General features: G+C 39.1%; 1 protein-coding gene across 1 annotated transcript in view; it reads right to left on the bottom strand.

Moving 5' to 3' along the window:
• MAP3K15 (mitogen-activated protein kinase kinase kinase 15) overlaps positions 1-22,564 on the bottom strand; it is a 97,652-nt gene that overhangs the window by 67,742 nt on the left and 7,346 nt on the right. Inside the window, exon 2 of the mRNA XM_064474582.1 lies at positions 1,634-1,773. Coding sequence (XP_064330652.1) covers positions 1,634-1,773 — 140 coding nt within the window. The remainder of the gene's footprint in view (positions 1-1,633; positions 1,774-22,564) is intronic.

Below are 22,564 nucleotides of genomic sequence, written 5' to 3'. Positions count from 1 at the left end.
ATATGCTAGGGGCCAAGGACATTATGCAAACAACTGGGAGATGAGAAAGAGATCAGTGACACTGATGGAGTTCCTAGCAGAAGAGGGATGATGGCAGATAATAGCTCTTCCAGCCTTAAGTGACCCAGTCACTCTCCAGTGTTCCCAGGTCCCCAGACTTGTCCTTGAGCTCTACATTCTTAGGAAAAAAGCCCCAGAACTGAAAGTGCTAAGACTTGCAAGTTCTGGTAATAAACAGTCTGAAGATCCAGCCCGTGGATGGATGTAACCCTCATTCAGCACTCCAGTTTGGTGCTTGCGTATATGCTTGGTACAAAGTGCAGAGATCAAAGCCATCCACAGAGGTCCTCACTGGGCAGAGACAAACAGGAGATGACTAGCCTGTGCTCCCCAAACTTTGGCACATCCTTGGGGGAACCAAGTTGATCGGAACATCCGAGTGACCGCATAAATAAAGATAAAAATGTGTTAATGAAAAACAAAAATGAAAGATCTCTTTGCAGTCAGGTATATTACCAATGCAGGGTGAAAAGTTGTATGCCTGCCCACCCAGATTAGCTAGAGGAATGGAGGGCATGCAAGTATGCCTTATCGCATACCCATATGGATAACCTCTTTGAGCAAAGAGTGTGAGAGGCTCCAACTCCAAGTTCTTGTGACTCCAGGTCACCCAGAATGTGAATGTGTATGTGAGCTGCCACCTGAAGACAGGAAGTGTGGGATACTAGACACATCAGAGTAAAATTGAGGACATCAAGAGCAGAAAAAAGGAAAGAGGAGCTGTGTCAGAAAAGAGCTTTCTAGAAAAAGACAAGGACACTTATACAAATTTATTCTTATAGGATCAAGAGAGGTTGGGCATTAATGGTGTGAAAAACGAAGTAGTATGGGGCAATAACTCAAAGGAAAAAAAAACACAAAAGCATGAACAAAGCTGCTCTCAGTAAGGCAGCAGGAAAATGGAGGATATTAAAAGCAGCCGTAGGTAATGATACAGAGGATAAAAGTCTAAATGCGATATAAAACAAAGAGAATCTGCACTGAGAAAGACAGAAACATCAACAATGTATGACTTGCATCCAGAACAGCAATTTCAGGACTGAAGTGTATAGCATGTATTACCCTACTATAAAAATTAACAACCGGCCTAAAAAAGATCTGGTGAGGATCTCTCTTATCTTCAAACAGCAATAAAAAGGAGATTCCCATAGTCTTAGCTACTCAGCACCTAGGAGATACAAACCTCATCTGATAGAAGTGCATCAATAGTAGGAGTAGGCTGCAATACAGCCCTTGTTCAAGTGTCATTATTATACAGGCCATAACACTTTTTACATGTACTCTAATTAAAAGAGGGAAAGGAAGGAAGACAGAAGACCTGCACTCTCACTTCCAACTGTAAACATCTGAAGCAAAATCAGTACCAAACTATCAAACTTTTCTTATAAACAAGCTTTCACACTATTCTAATCATTACTATTTTTGCTATCAGCTGTTTTTCTTAGCATGATTTTGTTATGTAGCTATCAGGAAATCACATTCAACAGAAGTTTCAGAAAAACACAAACATTTGCACGATCGGGTATTTAAAGAAATTTCTAAAATAAAGCTGATTTCTAAGTGAAAACCTTACTTTGAGAGACTGAGCAGTGTCAGGATCAATGTCATGGTAGAGTATAACATTATTAGCCATGTCAAAGCTTTCACGCACGCCAAGGTGGTAGAACAGTGATGGTTGCTTGGAAATATCACTCATGTCCACAACTGCAACATCTGAAATGAGAGAAAAAGGTGGGAAAAATGCTAAAAATTTATAATCTGAAAACCAATTTTATTCTTACACAGAATTTAAAATAAATCCTGAAATTACACATGCATTTGGACAGACGAAAACCAATATATTCAAATAAGGGTCATTTTCTCATGGTACAAGTAAATTTTAGCATTCGTATAAAAGATAAGAACCTGCTCAGGAAATTATCACAGTGTTTCAGTAACCAGGAGGCAGAGTTTATGAATTCCACTTCAGGTTTTGAAATCACTGCATCAGGAATACCTCAGGTGAAGAAGCAATTCTCCATTTCCTCTCTGAACTAGGCCTGACAGCCTCAATGCCCAATAAGATGGAAGACTCCAAACCTTCAGGTGGAACCCGTAAGAACAGTGATGTGGCAAAAAATTAGGGAAAACTGTGAGACCCAGTTTATCTTAGGAGGCTGAGGTTTGGAGAACAGGAAATTCCTAAATGGTAGAAAAAGAAATTACTGTGAAAGTCGCCTCTTAAAAGCTAAGGCCAAGATGTTCAAGATGGGGGAGGTGCAGGAATGAGGGGATTCAACGACAAGTAGCCAGAGCAAGACTTCCACTGCCCTTGGGTAGTATTCCAGTCAGAAATAGAAGTGAAAAAATTTATGTCAGTGGACAATGACCTATACAGAGAGCTAAAGAGAAATACTCCATATTATGCAGAGCAGCTAAGATAAAGGCAAAAGATTCGGAGTTCACCATTTAGTTCTCATATAGCCTAAAGACCAGTAGAGAGAGAAGAGGTAACTGGAGAAGGGGACACTTAACACTGAGATTTTTTTCCCTTGATCCTTATATCCTCTATGCTACCTAAGAAAATTTTGCTTTAAAGCTTTTTAAAGGTTACATCTATATGTCTGTCTGCTTTCACCGCTAAGGGATAGAAGGATGAACTTAAATCCAAAGTATTCATAAGGCTAGAGGCTTGGCATTAAAACCACAGGAGAGTCTGAGGTTCGAAACAGATTCCAGAGATGCAGTGCAGCTGGGCAGTAAATCCCACACCTCTGAAGAGGTAACAGGCGGTGTTGTACCTACAGGGAATGACAGAGAAGGGTGAGCTACTAGTAGACCAGAAATCTAAAAGCAAGTCTGATGTATAAGATCCAAATGCAGCAGCCAGTTTACTGAGGTTACACATGACAAGAATCAACACCCCATACTTAGCATGCAAGATCTTGGAAAAGCCTGCAATGAATATACACTGCTGTACAATTCCCTCAGGCTATGCTAACACACCACACTGGGGTCAGCCAGTCCCTCTGGTTACCAACAGACTCCCTGTTAAAGCACAAGGAACATTTTGAGTCCAAAGACAATGACCTGCCTTAAGTAAGGCCAAAACATCACCATTCAGGAGAAGAAAAAAAAAAACAACCCACCCTGAACCAAAACCTAACAAAACACCACAAAAATCCAAACACCCCACCCCACCCCCAAGAAACCAAAACCCCAACACAAAATCATGGCAAGAGGAGAAAATCCCCTATTCCTGTGGAACCTCAAATCCTGCACATCTACTAATGATCTTTCCAGTTCCTGTTTAGCCAGCTCTCTACAGCATGGACAAAATTCTTGGTATACTGCACGCTGTAGGGTCACACAAACTGAACGGGCTTGAAGCAGTAAACCCCAGCTCCATAAACACATCCAAATCTAGGTTACCCCAATATTAAAAAAATCATCTTGGAAAACATAGATGATCTATAAAACGAAAGTTATGACAAACTAACCAGCATACCTAGAATCAAAATTAATCTAGGAGAAAAAAATTAAGTCTAAGAGCTTGGACTTGTTTTAGTGCTTGTATAAACTTTGTTTCAAACCGTGTATAAACACCGTTTTTGTAGAACCAGAGTGCTGTGAAATCAAAATCACCATCCTGGTAAGAGAATTTAGACAATGTGTTCATGTAGCACACACATATTACATTTTACAATACAAAGTGAGCAGTGATCTGTAACAGAGTTTATTGAAACAAGGCTATACACAATTCATTGCCACATGCAGTAGTCTACAACTGAAATTTGTCTTCTATTGACTCCTGCTAGGTAACAATGTAAGTAGCATCAGAAACGCATTAAATGGACATAATAACAGAAGTAAGCATCTGCGTTAAAAAGCAATTAATCATCACTCCATTTACACTGATAACAACATTTCTGAGAATGAGTTTTTCTTGTTTATTCACACCTCATGAACACAGCTGTGAATACAGTAAAATAAAATAAAAATAAAACAAACTGAAGACTAGCAGAGGAGATGAAGACAGTATCACAGAAATATGCAAGTGAAAAAACAGCTCCAGGAAGATAATTGAATGGATCCAGTCTAATCATAGGAATCAAGGGATGACACAGAAGCAAATGACAGTGGACAGAAGCAGAGCATCAAAGTGCTAGTGGCTGCGGACCAGAGCAGAGACGAGAGGCTGCGTTCCCAGGGAGCTCTTAGAGCCCCACTCCAGCAGGTGCAGCACAGGCTTGGAGCAGGGAAGAGAGAGATCTACTTATGAACCAGCTTTACTAACGTACAAACGAAATGTAGTTTGAGTCCAGTGGGCCCAGGAAATGAACACAAATTTGGGTGGAGAACAGATGACTAACAATAAATACTTATTAAAGAGGCAGATCCCTAAGATGTATCCAGCGCGTGGGGTGCTGAGCGTAGGGTGTTCAGTATTACTGGTCACTGGCTCTAAGCACGCTCCCCAGTACTACTGTTTTCAGGGATACATCTCTCTTCTCGGTGTAGGCAGTTCTGTGAATCACTCAATGAATAATGCTAATATGTGACACCACAAACAGTTTGTTTCAGTTGTCCTGTATTTTTCTTAAGATTCCTGCTAAAATCTTTCGTCTACAGTCCTTTAGACACAGACCTGGGGGCCTGTACTTCAGCGACATATTTAGATAAGACAAGCTGATAAGAAAGAGGCAAGAATTCCCTTAAACTTCCTGAGATATATAAAAAGAAATACTACAACACTAGTATCTGCTCTGCAAAGCTCTATTTATTAATAGAAATGTAAGTCAATCACAGCTCATCCTCAACTCCCATCTTCCGTATCAGGAGAGCCTGTTCAGCCAAACATACTTCTGGGCTTCCTCTTCCAAATTTAAGTTCAGCCTCCTCCATTATAGAAAAGCATGAAGTGAGAGCTAATGCCAACTTTGATCAACTCTTTTAATGAATGAGGAATTTTATGCAATAATGAAACATTTCACACAGGTCTAAAAGACCAGCAGATACGGTTTCCTACGTTCAAAGGCAGAGCAGGGGAAGGTACAACCTCTCTGTAAAGACAGAAGGCTCCCAAATGAAGTACAAAGATCTTTATAATGCATTCACCAGAGGGTGTGGAAGGGTGGGGACGTGCTTGATGTTGCACATGACCAATTTTGGATGTTTCTGGAACAGAACATTTAAACTCATTGCTTTGTTTCTGCAGCAGCAGCTCACATTCAAAAGAACATACCCATAAAAATGTGTCCTTCCTCATTTCTTCTATAAGCATAAGAGAGCTTTTCAGCTCCTTTTGTTCTCTTGTAGTTGTGCATGAAACTATTTTCATTCTTCAAATAGTTCTCTTGTCACAAACCCCAAAATTGATCTCACTTTATTATATATCCAACTGCAGTTCATTTGCCTAAGCTTTTGTTTCCATCATAAAACAATTATGCTATGTGTATATTTTTTAGTGCATTAAGGTAATTCATCAGTATTACTAGTACAATCTTGATTAGGTGTCTGCATTGTTGCAGCAGATGGCACATAAATAATTTCTTGTACTACAGTTTACATATTTTAACAGTAGCATGTCTTAAGAGACCAGACAGGGAAAGAGATAAATGACAACTGAAATGAAGATTAGAGATCATTACTTGTGGTAGAACAGGAGACTATGAAACTAATAAATAATTCAGAGAAAACATTATTACACAGGTTAAAACCAGGGGACTTATTTCGCTATCTGGAATGCACCTGAAGGCATCATATCATTTAATGAGCTAAGCAAATCACAAGTCATCATGTGGCTGTTGTATGATTTATGGCATTGCTAGAAGCAACAAAATGAAAATTTTGGCACCAGGTTTTGGGGTTTGTAAATTAACAATAGTAAACATGAGAACATGAAGAAATAGCCTGAAATAGGCTGAAAGTTAAATGGAATCTAGGAGGCCTAAAAGAAGAAACAGTCAGAAAAAGCCTGTACTGCTTTCCACTTCTAATCTAAGACTCACCTCCATCCAGCCTTATCTGTGTGGGGAGCAAGAACCTCAGTTCCATTACTACGGATTCATTATTTTTCAGCATTTGGAACCTATCTATACATAATAGATTTTTAAAAACCCAAACCTTAACATAATAGAAACCTTATATAGAAACACAGAACCCTGCTCCTTGTTATTCACTAGCATCCTGGTAAATTATGAACCTTCAGATTATTATTGCTTCAGATTATTGGCTATTTGCATCAGTGTCCTTCATAGCAAATAAACAACTGTTATCCTTGAAATCCACTGGAGAAAACTGTCAAAGTTATTCTTCAGAACAACAACAATGCTCCTAAAGAAAAAAAAATCATGACTATCTTCAAGAATCTATAACTTCAGGATGCCCGTTTTTTCCTGCATGACTGCATGGTCCTTTAAAGGAAAGAATACCAAAGTTTTATAGGGAAGCAGTTATGGTAAAATTTGAAGTGTATTTGAAAACTAGGAACCCTTTGCAGCTTTCACATAAGCTAAAACAAAAGGCACAACACACTCAACTTTAACATACTCTGTACTCCCAGAAACTGAGAAAGGGAATAGCTCAAGGCAATAAAACACAGTAGTAACTACCAACAGAACTCTTCACATAGTTTTTCAGCACAGTCCGTTACACCAGCGAACCTGACAGTGCTTTCCATTAGACCCTAAACACAAGCCAATTTTTAGTGTAAAACCACTATCAACATTTGTGATGCTGTTATGGCTCTCACAATGCATCCAGTTTATTTAAATCTCACTGCTCTAAAATCATGCTGTTCTGTAAGAATCTGCTTATTTTTCTTAAAAAAAATAATTCCAATCACACAGCAAAAATGCAAAAATATAACCAGAGTTGCCTTAGAAGATAAGTCTCATGAGACATAAACATGCAACTTTTTTCTGAATTTAGGGATTTCTGGTTGAAACCAAGAGTATTTCAATTCAACCTCTTCAAGTTTGCAATATTACAGCATGAACTTTACTGACTTCACTGGTTTTCTGTAGGACCAGAATTGGTCACAAAACCAAACACATCTAGGTAGTAATTATTTATCCTGCAATATAGACTTGTATGTATTATAAGCACATTATATAGTACTTTAAAAACCATTTCACATATTTCAGGCTAAGCTTAACTTCTTGTAGACTAAAACCAAGTGCTGTGCTTTCGTATAAACACTAAAATTAAGATTACCTGTAATAGTTCAGAAGTTGCTTACAAAGCACCTTTAAGAGGGAAGGTTGCTCTTATAAGCTTCAATCAACTTTTGCACAAGAACTCAGCTGTGGCTGCAGTCTGACTCCAAGTTTTAGCCTAATTCCTACTTCAGAAAGGTAACAGAACCATGCACACTGGAGGTTTGAAACTTTTTGATACAGTGAGGGCCCTTCCTTAGGAAAGAGGGTTTAGTTCACAGGCCAAAGGAATTGAGAACTCAAAGGACAGAAAATTAAATTAGGTATAAATCCTTATATTAATTTGGGAAAAAAGAACATTTCTTTCTGTTCACGTATAGTAAGCACTGAAGAAAAAACAGTGAGATTTTGAGGTTTTCTTCAACTTGTGATCGGTGTCATTAATAAAGACAACAACTTTAATATCAGCCAAATAATTTTTAATTCATTATTTTTAAAGGATTGTTATTTTGGGAAAACAACAAAAATAAAATTCTGATTCTGGTATATTACCCACACACACCCACTCTGATCATGAAATGAAGTAAAATCTAAACTTAGATGTACCTCATTTTGACAGTTGTAATGGATTTGTTAAGTGCTTTAGGAATTCTGAAAACCTGGCCATCAGATGGCAAAAATTCTGAAATGCGTTCGTCCATCATTTGTCCTTTTGCTCAGGGAAACAAAAGGACTGTTGTAAAGTGGCAATTGCAGGCACGTGTTGTTTTATCAAAAACAGGGCAACACTTCTAATTTGTGTTCTCAGACTGAGGTCATCCTTTGCCTTTTACTCAGTTGTGGCTTTAATCTTACCTTCATCTGCCACAGGTTTTCTATTACAAAATGAGCTATTGGTGGGAAAGGCACAACGTACACCAAAATGTATCAGTTCTGCTCCTCACCTAGTGAAATGGAAGGCAATAAAAAAAAAAGCCTAACAACTGGGCCTGTTATAAAAGCCAACACTACCAGAACAGCAAACACAGTGGGGAAAGTCAGACTTTTCTTTTACATTTCTTCCTTCCTGTGTGTCCAATCTTGGTCTGGAAAGCAGTTTCACATCCTTCCCCATGAAGTCATTCTGCTCTGAATGTGAATGCTGTGAGTGCTGAAGAAGTAATTTTAACGAAGTATTAGCTGAGCAGAAGCAGCGTTCTTGGCTAAGGAAAGTAGTCTGTCGAATAACTTTCCTGAAAGGACAAGGCAAGTCCAGAGCCCTGTTGTTGCTAGGGAACCAAAAAACTTAATTTTCAGATGAGCCTTTCCACTATACAGCAGCATTACTAACTGCAACAATGGGGACAATTGCTTTGCTCTGCTTAACACACAAAAACATTAAAACTGGCAGTGTCCTACCTCCAGAGACAAATCTGGGAACAGCTGTGTTAGGCAAAGTGGTCCAACTGGCACTTCACAGGCCAGATCCAGCTGACCCACTGCCTTTGTTTGGAAAGCAGGCACATCCACATAGAGCAGGAGGAGGAAGAAGAGTTGACATCCAAGTCTGTTTCTAACCACAGCATTCGGGTGCATGCTAAATAGTCCTTCCCTGTCATCCAGCAAGGTATCTCCTCCTTCCTGTGCACCTAAAAAGTTTGGAGCACTCAGACTCAAGCCTCTCAGCTACCAAGGCAAAAAAGCTGAAATACAGCAGTTTTTAAACTACCAGAACAGTTAGAACTTACCAAGCAAAGCTGTAGCCTGGATTACACTCTGAAAGTGGAGATAAGGAAGCTGGTACACTTGTTTATCATGTATAGATCAAGAAAGCACTCATATGGTGGAGAATGGATTGACAGCAGCCCTGAGAAGGACTTGGGGGTTGTTGGTTGATTGGAAGCTCAACATACCCAGCAATGTGTACTTGCAGCCCAGAAATCCAACTGTATCCTGGGCTGCAACAAAAGAAGTGTAGCCAGCAGGTCAAAGGTTGCGATTCTCCCCTTTCACTCCACTCTTGTGAGACCCCATGTGGAGTACTGTGTTCAGGTCTGGGGCCCCCAACATAAGGACATGGACTTGTTAGAGTGAGTGCAGAGGCAGGCCACAAAAATGATCCAAGGGCTGGAGTGCCTCAGTCCTAAGAGGACAGGCTGAGACAGTTGGGGCTGTTCAGCCTGGAGAAGAGAAAGCTCTGGAGAAACCTTACAGCAGCCTTCCAGTACCTGGAGGGGGCCTACAAGAAAGCAGGAGAGGGACTTTTTACAAGGGCATGTAGTGATAGGACAAGGAGTAATGGCTTTCAGCTGAAAGAAGACAGATTTAGATTAGGTATAAGGAAGAAATTATTCCCTATGAGGGTGGTGAGGCACTGGAACAGGTTGCCCAGAGAAATTGTGGATGCCCATCCCTGGAAGTGTTCAAGGTCAGGTTGGATGGGGCTTTGAGCAACCTGGTCTAGTGGAAGGTGTCCCTGCCCATGGCAGGGGGGTTGGAACTAGAAGATCTTTAAGGTCCCTTCCAACCCAAACCATTCTATGATTCATTCAAACTACTGGGAGAACCCCCAGTGGCCTGAAACAGAAGAGGAACGAGCGCTTTTTGGACAGCAGTCCTGCAGGTGGTGAAAGGTGAAATCCAAAGAAGCAGCCAGCAGAATAATCCATTGTGGAAAAAACAGAAGCACAGGTAGCTGGAGTGAAACCAGTAATGAATGGAACCAGCACAGCAACACATACACAGAGCCTGAGAGCATGTTAATGTAGGTAAGGAATTAAAAAAAAAATATTTTGAATATTTATTTTAGTCATAACAGAAGGAAACTTCTTGTTCATGAGATCAGTTCTCACCTGTAACCTCTTGCCCTTTTGTTTTCAAATACCAGCCTTTGGCAACAAAATTTGAAAATTTTAGTCTTAGGCTATCTTAGCAACATATGACATGATAACATTCACTGGCAACTCCCATCCAGCAAAATCGACCCTCAGGATACAGTGAAAATCAGACATCCATCCAAAACAACAGCATGGACAAGACTGAGGGACCAATGCTCATCTCTGGCTTTCATAATTCTGTACGAGTACTCATCCCACACAGCCAATCCCACAACAGAGTTACATTCAGGCCCAAACACTATAGCCACTCATCATGTTAGCACTGTGGCGTTACTTTACAGTTGTACTCAGATACCACATCTTTCATCTGTCCTCTGGTACACAGAAGACAGTAAAAATAGAACTAGAACATGTTTTTCATGCTTCAGTGGCATTTATTACAATTCAGGAGAAACTTATGCCTAAGCCTATTCATTTTTCGAAGCTATGACAAAGTATTTGTGCCATATTTATAAATGATACATATTCCTTAATATCAAAATAACCATCTGTTCCAAAAATTCAATCACCTGAGAAACTTGCACTTCAGTTAAAAGGAACAGAACAAATTATAGCAGGTGAACAACAACGCTGATTGTAAAGGTTGATCTGTAACCTAAGCTCTCATTTATTTTTATGTTATGGGGTTTCCTTATTCATTAGATACATCACCTGAAGCTTTTAATTCTTTACCCAGCAATTGCATATTAGCAACTTTTTTGTTAAATGGAAGCAAGGATTCTTCCAAAAACCTCACAGAACCTTTAAAAAACATTTTAAACATTTCCTAAAAATAATTCAATTCACAGTAAAACTAAATTTCAAACAAGGCAAGGCACCATATTAAAATAAGAATGCAGTTCTACTGATCCAGAAGAGCAAACATTGTGTCAAGAGCGTGCCTGTGCTTAGTATTTCTTTAACCGATCTTTAAAGAGAGTCTCTCAGACTCTGCCAAAACAGAATACAGCCAGCACCCACAGCTGGTTGTACACCCAGAACTGGTGTGGGAAGAAGAGTAATGCAGTTAATGTAATACATAGGGCATCCAAACTTAGAGTGCATCTTTAATGCTTTTGCACAAGTATGAAGGAGAAAAATATTGTATGATTGGACTAGTGAAACATCTGAAAATAACTGTCATTCAGAAGACAGCAGAGAATTATTTTTTTTTTTGTACAATTGGCAGTTTAGGGGAAGAACGAAATGAACTAATCCTCAAAGAACTTTTCTTGCAATACTGAACTGCAGAAGTTAGGAAACATATAATTCACTGTAAACAGTGTATGCCTGAGCTTAGAAGTTGCTTAATGCTTTCCATGAGAAAGCTTTGCTTTCAGTCCTTTTTAACTTTGCCAATCTTTGCTTCAGGTTGGTTTTTTTCTTTATAAAAGATTTAATTAAAAACAACCCAGTCATTTCTGAGACTGTGTTGGAGAGCTTATTTTTTCTGGCCAATGTTAAACATCATCTCATGCCAAATTAAGAAGCCTTAGTGCTTCCAAGCACCAAAACAGGAATTTGTCAGACAAGACAGGCTGTCTGGAAGTACTTGTTAGCCTCATGAAACCCTGCTGTTCTAAAGCTAAGATTTCAGTAGTGAGTTGGTCAGAGTCACACGGGAGATGTTTGGTCTCAGATAAGCCAGTCCTCACTACCTTCATTGTCAACACAGAAAGAGGAAAAGCACTTATAGAGCACCATTCGTCTGATCTGTCAGAAATCTACTTTAGGATGAGATGAATTGCAGTCCAGAAGTGTCCATTTCTCTCCACTAAATATGAAGGGAGTCAAAGTCAACTGCAGACACCCACACTGAAGGTGTTCAGTGCTATGAACCCCCTCCATAGAGCCTCACAACTCTGCTTTGAAGAATTTCAGTAACCATTAAGGTATTTCAGTCAAGAATGGTATCATCTCAGCAGATATTTCCCTGCAGATGTTCCCACCAGCTGACCAACGAACTGTTGGCCAACAGAGAAGGACTACAGATCTCTCTCATCAGTACTATACCCACAGTCTCTCTGCCTATAAGAAAGAGGAGGAAGGATTGTCTCAACTCAAACCCTCAGCTAAGACTTCCAAAGGAGTCTCTGAAACACCTAACTCTTGCTTGAATTTTCCATAAATTGGGAGCTCATTTGTGAATCCCAGATTATGATGTCTGTTTGGGCACTCAATAAATATGATTACACAACTGCATTGATGACTGTACTTTAAAAGGTGGTTTTGCATGTACTGCCTCAGCCTAGAGTTTTTTCTGCTACTCATATAATCTGATTGTTTAGTTACATTGAAGCATTGACTGTAACCTCCTGGCTTAAGGATGAAGTTTATACACAAGTTAAATTCTCAGTAAAATCACCTGCAAGCCAAACAGAAGCACCACTTTTCACCGTAAGGCAATGATGTCCATACTAAAGCTAGTAACACTTCACCGTTTTTTGTTTTCATACCATAGCTTGAGCCTGCGTGGTTCCCAGAACCTCACAAGTCTGAGGGAGCTAACTCACAGTGGTGTGAGAGATCACAGTAAAATAAAAAAGAACATCTGCACACACTGTCACTGGAAACTCAACCCAGTACACACCCCTTTGCACAGCCACCCTTCTTTGAGGAAGGATTGTAAAAAACTACCCAGTCTGGGACCACAATGAAAGTCACAGATCTTTAGTTACCAACAACAATCAGATCAGATGGAGTCCTGCCAAGGTCTGGACACTGCTAATAAATGAATTCTGAAAGTTGTGACATGCACAAGATATCAATATTTATACCATTTCTTTGTAAAATTGCAGCCTTCAAGCTCCTGGGTTAGAAATTGAGACAGATCTCAACACATGGATCTTAACCATTTGAACAGTTTCACGGCTCAGGCAGATGAATGCTTATCCCTGCCTGCAACTCCTACACCCTTCCCATGACCCATGGCCTCTGATTCTCTCTCTTCCCATTCTATCCTCCCCTTATTCCTCAATCTACATTTAACTTGACAATTTCTGCCTAACTTTGCTTCTATCTGCTACTGTGTTAGCACTTTGTCACTGCAGCTAATCAGTCCTGTGAGTGGTATCAGCTAGCCTCCTGGAAAAGTACTTCAAGAAACTGTTAGACTTCAAAACAATTGAAATAAAGGTTAAAAACTTAGTTTCATGAAAACTCACGTTTTATGTATCATATAATAAAACACACTTGCATCTGTAACTAAAAAAAAAAACAGATTCTGTAAGTAGTAGAAAAGACTGGGCTGAGACAGTACACACACAAACTCCTCTTAGATATGGGCACCCACCTGTTTTATAATCATATTTCTTCAGTGCCAAAGTACTGAAATTTACAGTGGCTGTTATTTAAACCTTGTAAGCATGCACCCAACAGAAGAAAAATGAAAAAAGGCAAACTACAGCAATTTGCTGTCACAGGTTGACGTCCATCATTTGACCATGTATAATGTAAAAACCAACAACTACTAATCATTGCAAGTTTCAGAAAAAACAAGCCTTCCTTTAGAAAGCCAATATATAGTGTGAAATACTCTATACTCACTACCTTTTTTAAAAAAAAATATGCTGAAGAATCTTAACATTCTAAGAAACTTTTAAACACCACAGCTCATAGCAGACAAGCAACTGTGGGGTATGTGGTGAACAAGGCAGTTCCCACCCACCTCAGTGGCTGCTGAAGATGAGCAGAGGCTGACTAGAGTGCAGGAAGAGAAACGGCAGCATCACAGCTTAAGCATCTGAATGCTCACCTACAAAACTGAACTCTACCCCTGCTTCTTTCTACTCCACAGCTTCTGTGTGATGCTAGCCTAGTCACATAAACTGAGATTTCAGAGATGGACTTCATGACCATGCAGTTATTAAGATTCTGATTTTCAGCAAGGGGGGAAAAAAAAAATCAAAATACCCTACTAGAATACAAAAAGTGGCTTTGAAAAATAGCCCTCATTTTAAAGGTAGTTTGCAACAAACCCAATGCCTTTAGAGAGAAGAAAATTCCTCATATGTTACCTAAGCTATTCTCTTCTGTCTTCCAATTGTACCTCAGTGAGTTACAACTCAAACAGTCTCTGATTTAGCAACTGTAATATTCAATCTGTAAAACAGCTAAGCATCTACAGAGCAATCAATATGCCTGAATCCTACCTCAGACGACAGATATTTGCACTTCCCATGTGCTCATTCAATCTTTATACCCAAATGAATACTAAGGAAGCAGTATTCAGAACTTTTCAGAGTATTTAAATAATGTACATTTGTTTCCCTTTTTATTATTCACAGACATAAGGCAAATGAAGATTCCAGAAGTCACTCACTGGCCACTTTTTCCCAAATTTGCTATCACTCATTGAAAAAGGCTTCCAAATCTATGTATCCAGGACACTACAAAAATACTTACCCATCACAGATGATCTGAGAAAGATACCTGTTCAATCATTTTCCCTGTTTATATACTCTTAGTGTATTAAAAGTTTTGGCATAGATGCTAGACAGCCATAATGAGTAGATGTCTCACATCATACTTCTCACTATGCTGGGTCATTAAGGATAACATTATTTCCTAAAATCTCTCTGCAAGCCAAAGAGCCTACTAATTCTACAGAATTTGTTAGCTCTCTGCCCTATTTAATAGCAGAGAAGAAAAGAAGCCATGGAGTAAATTAGAAATAGGTGCTTCACACTTGTCTGCTGCACTAGCAGTGTGCCAAGTGTCACATGAGACTATTTCCACTGCAATGTTTACTAGAGCTGAACTAGCCAGTTGAGAGAGCGTAAAGAAAGAACACCCCAAACCTGAACCTAATTTGAACCTTGCCTGTAGTTTGGGGGAAAAAATGAGAAAGGTGAACTTTATTTAACTTTTCCTACACTGGGTCATAAAAGGCAATGAAAGGGAATGAAGTATAAAAAAAAAAAAAAAAAGATTGCTTACAGGATACTCTGGCCTAAGTGAAATTAAGAGAGTAGGAAATTCAACAAGAAAGGCTGTCCCTTCCTCCCCAACTGCAGGCAAATCAATTTCTAGGCCAAGAAGGTTTACATAAGCTCCAAACTTTTAGACATTTATCCAAACTAAACCACTTGAAAGTCACCCATCATTTAATGTTGAATACCTTGGCTGGGGAGCAGAAAAAACGTGCCAAATCCACACATCTCCAATAGGTCACACACTGGCCAACAACATATATCAAAAACATTTGAAAAACTAAAATCATGCGGAGCTTTCTCTTCTGCCCAAAGAAATGTAAGATATAAGTAATCAAAATAAAAGGCACTACAGTGGAAAGGAAGAAGATTTCAGCACACTAAAGTTCATAAGTCTGGGTTAAGCTAAGACCTCTATTCTTTTAAGAATTAAAAATATAGCATACAAAGATAAATGACTTTCCTACTCTGAATCTCTTATTTTTCCCAAATACTTTTTTAAAAAAGAAACATCAAGATACAGCATCATCATTAGCACTGGGAACTTGTACATACCAAACTAGGGTATCCCACCTCATAACTAGATTACAGATTTCCTCTTTATGTTGATAGACTTTCAGACTGTCATTTAGGACCCACGTAAAAGCACAATAAATTATGCACAGAGAAAATGTTAACGGAGGAAAGGCAGCATTATTAAAATGCAAATGGCAATAAAGTTTACGTAAAGCCACAGCATCCTCTGTGAGCCAAGAGACTTGCACTCACATATAGATATAGAGTTCTTGATCTAATACTCTGGATACTGGGCAGATGTGGATTCAATCTGCTATTTTTAACTTTCCTGTTAACAGTACTACTGAACACTAATTTCAAAAATGGGCAACATTCATTTAAAAAAGGCACTAAGTAGTGATCAATAAAAACTAGAATTTCAGTAGAAGCTGGCCTTTCCAAAGCAAGTCACAACCATTATCTACTTAATCTTTAACTGTTCTATAAATACAGTAAACATCATTACTTCCAGCAAATAGATAGGGAATATTAAGCATGAACACAGCTTGTTTGTTATCACAGCAGACCCATTCTAGATTTCTCTACTTTAACTAAGATAAGTAAAAGTAAGATACCCAAAGCTAATCACCATAGGATCTCTCTAGTCAGAGGAATATTAGTACTTCCAAATTGTGATTCATCAGACACAATGAATCACATCAAATTGTGATTTTAAAATAAGCCTCTAAACATGGGCTCCAGCATTTATTAAATGTAGGCTGGCTCACTCAAAATACACATATGTATAGTTATCACAAGATGAATCCCAGCAGGTATGCTGACAATATCTCAGTTTAAGTATTCAATGGTGTATTTCTTCTCTTTTTAATAAATCCAAAGATAGATTAGCTTTTTCCTTGTAAATTTAACTCTACAAGTATTGTTCTGAAGCTGATTTCTTGCAACATTCTATTTACCACACAGCTGAATCCACAGCTGAAGTTTTTACACTGCTGGTCAAATCTGCAGTCTGAGTATTTTCATTGTCCAAAGTACCAAACAGACTTCATGAAATCTCTTGCACTTCTTGATGGAGCATCCTTTTCTTCATATTGTGGGGAAAGGCCATAGTCAGATTTAGGGATGATCAGCAAAGGATAAAAATAAAACAAAAAAAAAAAACCAAAAAGGGCGGTGAGGGGTGGGGGGTGGGTGCAGGGTTGCAGAAGCAGTGAGCATCTTTATTAATGTGCAAGTTTTTCTACTAAGCAAATTTTCCCTTTTGAAGAGTTCTGAATTCTGCATATTGCACCTTCTGCAGAGAGGATGGGTGCTGAACCATAACACTAAGACAAACTGCTTTACCCCAGGTTCATGCATATTCACCCTAGGACCACTTCTCTGCATTGCCCCGGTGACCACAGTATACTATATTATAATTCACAGATCAGAATCCTGTAGTAAAAAAAGCCTTATGTTTGTTATATTGGTCACTCTGAAAATTAGTTTACAACTTTAAACTGGCAGAAAAAGCCAATTGCAAATGGTTGGAAAGACTTACAGGCCTATTCCTGTAAGGAAGGCTTGAGCCACAGAGCAGGGAGAACACTGAATTTTATATCACTAGAGTCCATGTGCTAGTTTTACAAGCACAGTTTCAGATGCAGTAAGGAAAAAAGAAATACATTAATTCCTGCAGTGAAGTTTTCAGATGGCAAACAGTTTCTAAGAAAATATTTTGGAAATTTGTGGTATCAGGTTATCCAAGCCCTGTACAGAGTCCTGAGGTGTTTTGATCCACATGGGCTACATACCTTCAGCATTTATCAGCAGAACCTTCCCATCAGTTCTGATATTGCCTGATTTCACTTGACTAAACTAGCCTTCATTCAAAGATTAAGTTCTCGTAATCACAGCAATGGTATTAACTGTAACAGACTCTATGTAAAAAAAAAAAAATCAACATCACTGGGATGCTGTTTGGTAACTGAATACATCTCATGATCATCTTATTACCAACCTCAGAAATATGCAAGAAGACAGAATGTAGTTCACTGCGTTACTCTGCTTCCAAAGAAAGGATGTTACTAGTCACATTCACTGAATTCTGCTGGAGAATACCCAGAGTCGGTGCTCTGACAGACTGTCACGTAGTTATGGTCCAAGCCAGAAAACTGGGTCTGTGCTTTTACAGCACAGTTCTTGTTTGTGGCCAGGCCAGCCACAAGGTTGCCTCCGCACCTTTAGAACCATCTTTACTGTGTTCCGGACTGCAGTATGACTATCAGACACCAAGGCTATCAGACAATGTCAAATGCTGTTGAAAGCTGGCATTTTCTGCTTCTCCCTTTGGAACTAGAGTTTGGCTGCTGTTTACTAGCTGGAATTGAGTACTAGGCTTGCAAAACAAGACTAAATCGGCATATTTTTCAAATTACTTGTTAAAACTGTTCTGGGAATATGACAACAGTGAGTATTTTCATGAACAGCAGCATATGTTCCAGAAGGAGGAAGGGATCCATTTGACACATTGCAGCATTCATTTTTCATGAATCCTTCAAGCTTCATCAGCTTTGATAAAACACAAGTCAAAGTTAGGGTTGTGCAACTACCATAGTCAGATCTGAGGCCCCACAGATTTATGAGACAGAACAGAATAGCAACTGCCACCACTTTCAGGGACTATAAGGTAGAAACTCAAATTTGAAGTCATATTGAAGAAAGAGGATCAACAGTACATTGCTAATCTGTACCTTGTGAATGTGTCATGGTGGGAGGATCTAAGACCCTAAATTCTGAATATCCACCTTTAAAATTTTCCTTAACTTTTGGTATTTTGGAGATTAACTTGCTATTCTTCTCAGGAGCTATAATATATCTTCTCAGAGGCAATCATTACTGCAAAACAAGGAATCTGAAGAGGCATTAAAGGGTAAAAAAATAATAAGAATAAAATAATCAAGCTTTTTTTTTTGCCTTGATTGCAAGCCAGAAAGTCAAGACAGTTTCTGGTTTTCCAAAAACAATATGAAGACTTACCTAGTTTGTTCCATAGTTATTATAATAAGCAAAAAGGTAAGTTTACCAACTCTGAAATTTAATTGCCATGAAACCAAAAATCCTATCTCAACCATTTTCAGACTCCCTTTCATTCTGATTCAGATACTTTCTCCACCTGACAACAACCCATAATTTGACAGTTACCTCAAGGACCATGAACAGCAGCAGTAGGAACAGGCACAATGTCTGGCTTTGAGCTTGGTAACCATGTCCTTTTCTCAAACTGGGTTAAAAGGACTGAAGCATGTCAAGCATCCATTTACAAAGAAAATATGTGAAACAAAACTCTATTCCAGAGAAGAGAGATGATGCTGATAAAAACAGACAGTTACTCTGTTAAACAGGATTGTGCACACAGAAGTTCTGCTAAGTAAGGAAGCCTAGTGCCAAACAGTAAGACCACTGTAAACATTAGCTCTTTTCCTGCAAATTTTTATTATTGACTAAGATTAAAGCAGCAGAGATGACTGGTTTAGTATTGTTGGAAAGCAACACACAGACAGAATTCAGCCTTGTACTGTTTTCATTTACCAATTCCCAACTCCAGTTTCATCTTGTCACTCTCAGAGCAAAGGCAAAACTAACAAGAAATTTACAACATACACACAAATCAGCAGAATTTAAAAAAAAAATATTTTTTTAAATCTTTTTTTCTTTCTTCAACTGCTGTGAGTGAAAGGCAGCAACAGAACAGTTAATGCAGCTAGCCTCACCCAAGTGAAATTATTAGGGGCAGATATTTTTCTGCATTAGACAAAACCTGCAGCCTTTCTGTGACTGCTAAGGCAAAGACACTTCATTCAATACAAGTTCTTCTGGCTGAATTAGCTACTAAACATTTGTAATAAATTTAAAGCAGAGGGGAGAAGAGGGGCTGGCAATCAAGTGGCAAATAAGTCACTATCCCCATGGTAAATCAAGTACCTCCCCTGTTATTTTCCCCACAATCAGTTTCATGAATCTATAAGTCTGTTTTTGACAGGCCTGGAGGCAATGGAGTACAACAGTTCATGGAAAGCAATGCTGACACCAGTGGGTAACGAAAGAATGTCAGGGAAAGCGCATTATCATGTTGATTTACATGGGAGTTTGTTTGTTTTCCAGAACTAATGTGTTTTGGACTTAAGACTTCAAAAGCTTTAGACATTATGTGAACAACATTTCTCAAATTGTTCAGAGGCCAGTGACCACCAATGGTTGAGCTACAGTTCCCTGCATGAAGGCATGTTCTCCTAAACAGAAGAAAAAACCATGAACAGAAGAGCGTCTAGACATTTCCTTCCGTACCTTGAATCAAAATGAAACATAAACGATTATACTGAATGAAACAGGGCTAAAAAGCACTTCAAGATTATTCTATTTACAACTGCCCTTTGTTTCTTACTTTAGAGAGATACTGAAGAAATTTTAAACGTAATTTAAGCATAAATGCAGTATATACTACAGTATAGAGAACTATATGCACACAGTTCAGCTATAACAAACTAGAGTGCTTCCCTTAATACTGGATTTAGCTATACCACCCCAGATCAGCAGAAAGCTAGGGATGTAGTCTTAACAGTGTCATTACTGTTTTGGACTTGTGCCTGCCATCAGAGACAGCTTCAGTCAATGAAAGATGATGCTTACCAAGGCTGGAACCATGTACTTTCCATGTAATAAAAGCTGGGGTACGTTTTTTTAAAGTTATGAATCCAGTTTGGCTTTGAGCTCCAAGGCAAAACTCTTGGTGAGCTACTGACTTAAACCAAAGTTTAAACGCTCAGAAGCTTTACCAGAGAATTTCTGAAAAGTTTCAGTTCTACCACCTTGAACACCACAGCAGAATCATTTACTCTGTCAGGCTGAATACTACAAAGGATCAAAAATGCAAGCACAGTTTATCATGACGCAGTGATCCAATACTTTTAAGCATCAGAATTCATGTCACAGCCTTGGGTCCCTCCTCACAGACTACCGTGATGCAGCTTTTGCTCCTAACATGCCTCGATAGCCATCCCAACCTCCCAGGAAAAGGTGAAGGTACTTGCAGCATTCCTGAGAGAAAGAAGATAGGCTAGGTGAAATCATACTGTGGGACATGTCTGGCCCATCAGCTTCCAGCTGAATCTCACTGACCTCAGCAAGAGACCAAAGCTACACTGTTTATAGAAAGCCTGTGCCAAGGAGCAGAATAAAGCAACAGCTGCGCGCTCTCCCCTGGCTCAGCCTCAGGCACACATATTGCTGTCCAAAGGTAGCCCGAGGCTAAAGCGATTCACATCCCTGCTGAAGTGCAAGGCAAATGGAGCCTACCACGTTCACAAATTTCACCTGCAAGTGGCAAACCACATTGAGGTCCTCCTAAGAAAGACCCTACACCTGTCTTGACCACCTAATTTCAGCCACGTAACATCACTGCAGTGTGAAAGGAGGCAGCAGCGAGGCCAAGCAGCCACCACTGAGTCTGCTCCTCCATGTGCGTCAAAGTAGCGGCATGCCCCGAGTATCAGTTGAGCGCAGGTCTGCAGCCAACGGGGATAGCAGCCAGTTTGAACTTGAGGCCAGCTTATAAGCATAATACAGAGGAAGCCAAACAGTCTGGAGTTCTCACCCGAGTTACGCACCAACTCCTTACACATCAGAAGAGCTCTACCGTAAGCTTCTATATCTGCAAACCAGGAACATTAGTTACTTTTTAACTAGGGAACACATCAACATTTGTTGACATCCAAGTGTATTTTGACGATTTAAAAAGCAATGCATGATTACACAGACAAAAGCAGGACATGACTGCAGAACATAAAATGTGCTACCACATATCTACCATAATTTGTCTGTTTCATGGGAGGATGGAAATTAAAGCTATGTAATTAACCCACATAAGCACATATTTCTGTTTTTTAACCTCAATTTTGTGACCTCAGGTCTTAGAGAAAAACCTCTTAAACCTACAAAGCATATGCTACACACAGCACAGCATGACTGAACAAGCATACAATCGCTGCAAAGGAGATGAGTGGCCAGGAACCAGGCTCCACATAAGCAGCCTCCTGTGCCCACCCAGGTTGTCTGTCACAACCACAGGTACAGTTTCTTTTCAGAAGCTCTGATGTCACTGACAGGCAGCTTGAAATGCAACAAATCAGGGCCAGAAATCTGCTTGCCAATGTCTCATGGACAAATGGCACAGCAGATTCCTTCAGAATGACTTAGGAACTATATTGAAAAATATGTTTGCATATCATTCTTAAACAAAACAAAAAAGAGTAACCTTTAGAATTCACTGACTGGTATGTATAGCCAGCACATTTTTTTAACTCCTATCAGTAAACAGAACAACATTTATTTATATGAAGAGTTCCAGAAAATGCTGCAGAAGAGTTTCATTTCCCCCCCCCAAAAAAAACATTTAAGCAATATTTAAAAAACAAAAAACACCTTAACTGCAGTGTTTTCAGGGGCCTTAAATGTCGCAATAATTGGTCTTCAGATCAAAGGCAGCTCAAGATAGATGCATTCATTCACCTCTTCAGAATAACCCTAAATGTTCACATTTTCTAAATAATTTAAAATGGCTGTAATGGGTATAAAAGCTCCTGTGTAACTAAGTCTATTTAGTAAAAAAAAAAAATCAATAAGACTTTTAATCATACAGTGAAAAATATTACTTGCAGAGTAAATTAAAAGAAAACTGAAACACACACAATTCATACTTCATTCAGGGAGAAGATTCATTCTTAGCTGATTCAGCAACTAGAAATCATCTGATGTGTTCCTAGCTACAAAGCTCAGTGACACAGGGTTCACACATTCTGGGAAGCCTTCTCAGATTTAATATTTAAGCTCAGAAGCAGAAAAAGACAAGCAGAGAAAATGGACAGTTGTAGGTTGAGTTGTTTTTTGGTTTTGTTATTGTTTTGGTTTCTTTTTTTTTTTCATGCAAGTAAGTTTCATGCAGAGGGAAGAACATGAAAAGGAGAACTGCATTCCTAATTTTTTTCCCTTTATCCAAAAAGTCATGGCACAGAAATGAGCCACTTCA

The sequence above is a fragment of the Phalacrocorax carbo genome, chromosome 1 (genome assembly GCF_963921805.1).
Source record: "Phalacrocorax carbo chromosome 1, bPhaCar2.1, whole genome shotgun sequence".
In the NCBI taxonomy this organism is placed as follows: domain Eukaryota; kingdom Metazoa; phylum Chordata; class Aves; order Suliformes; family Phalacrocoracidae; genus Phalacrocorax; species Phalacrocorax carbo.
This window is presented reverse-complemented; position numbering and strand designations above follow the sequence as displayed.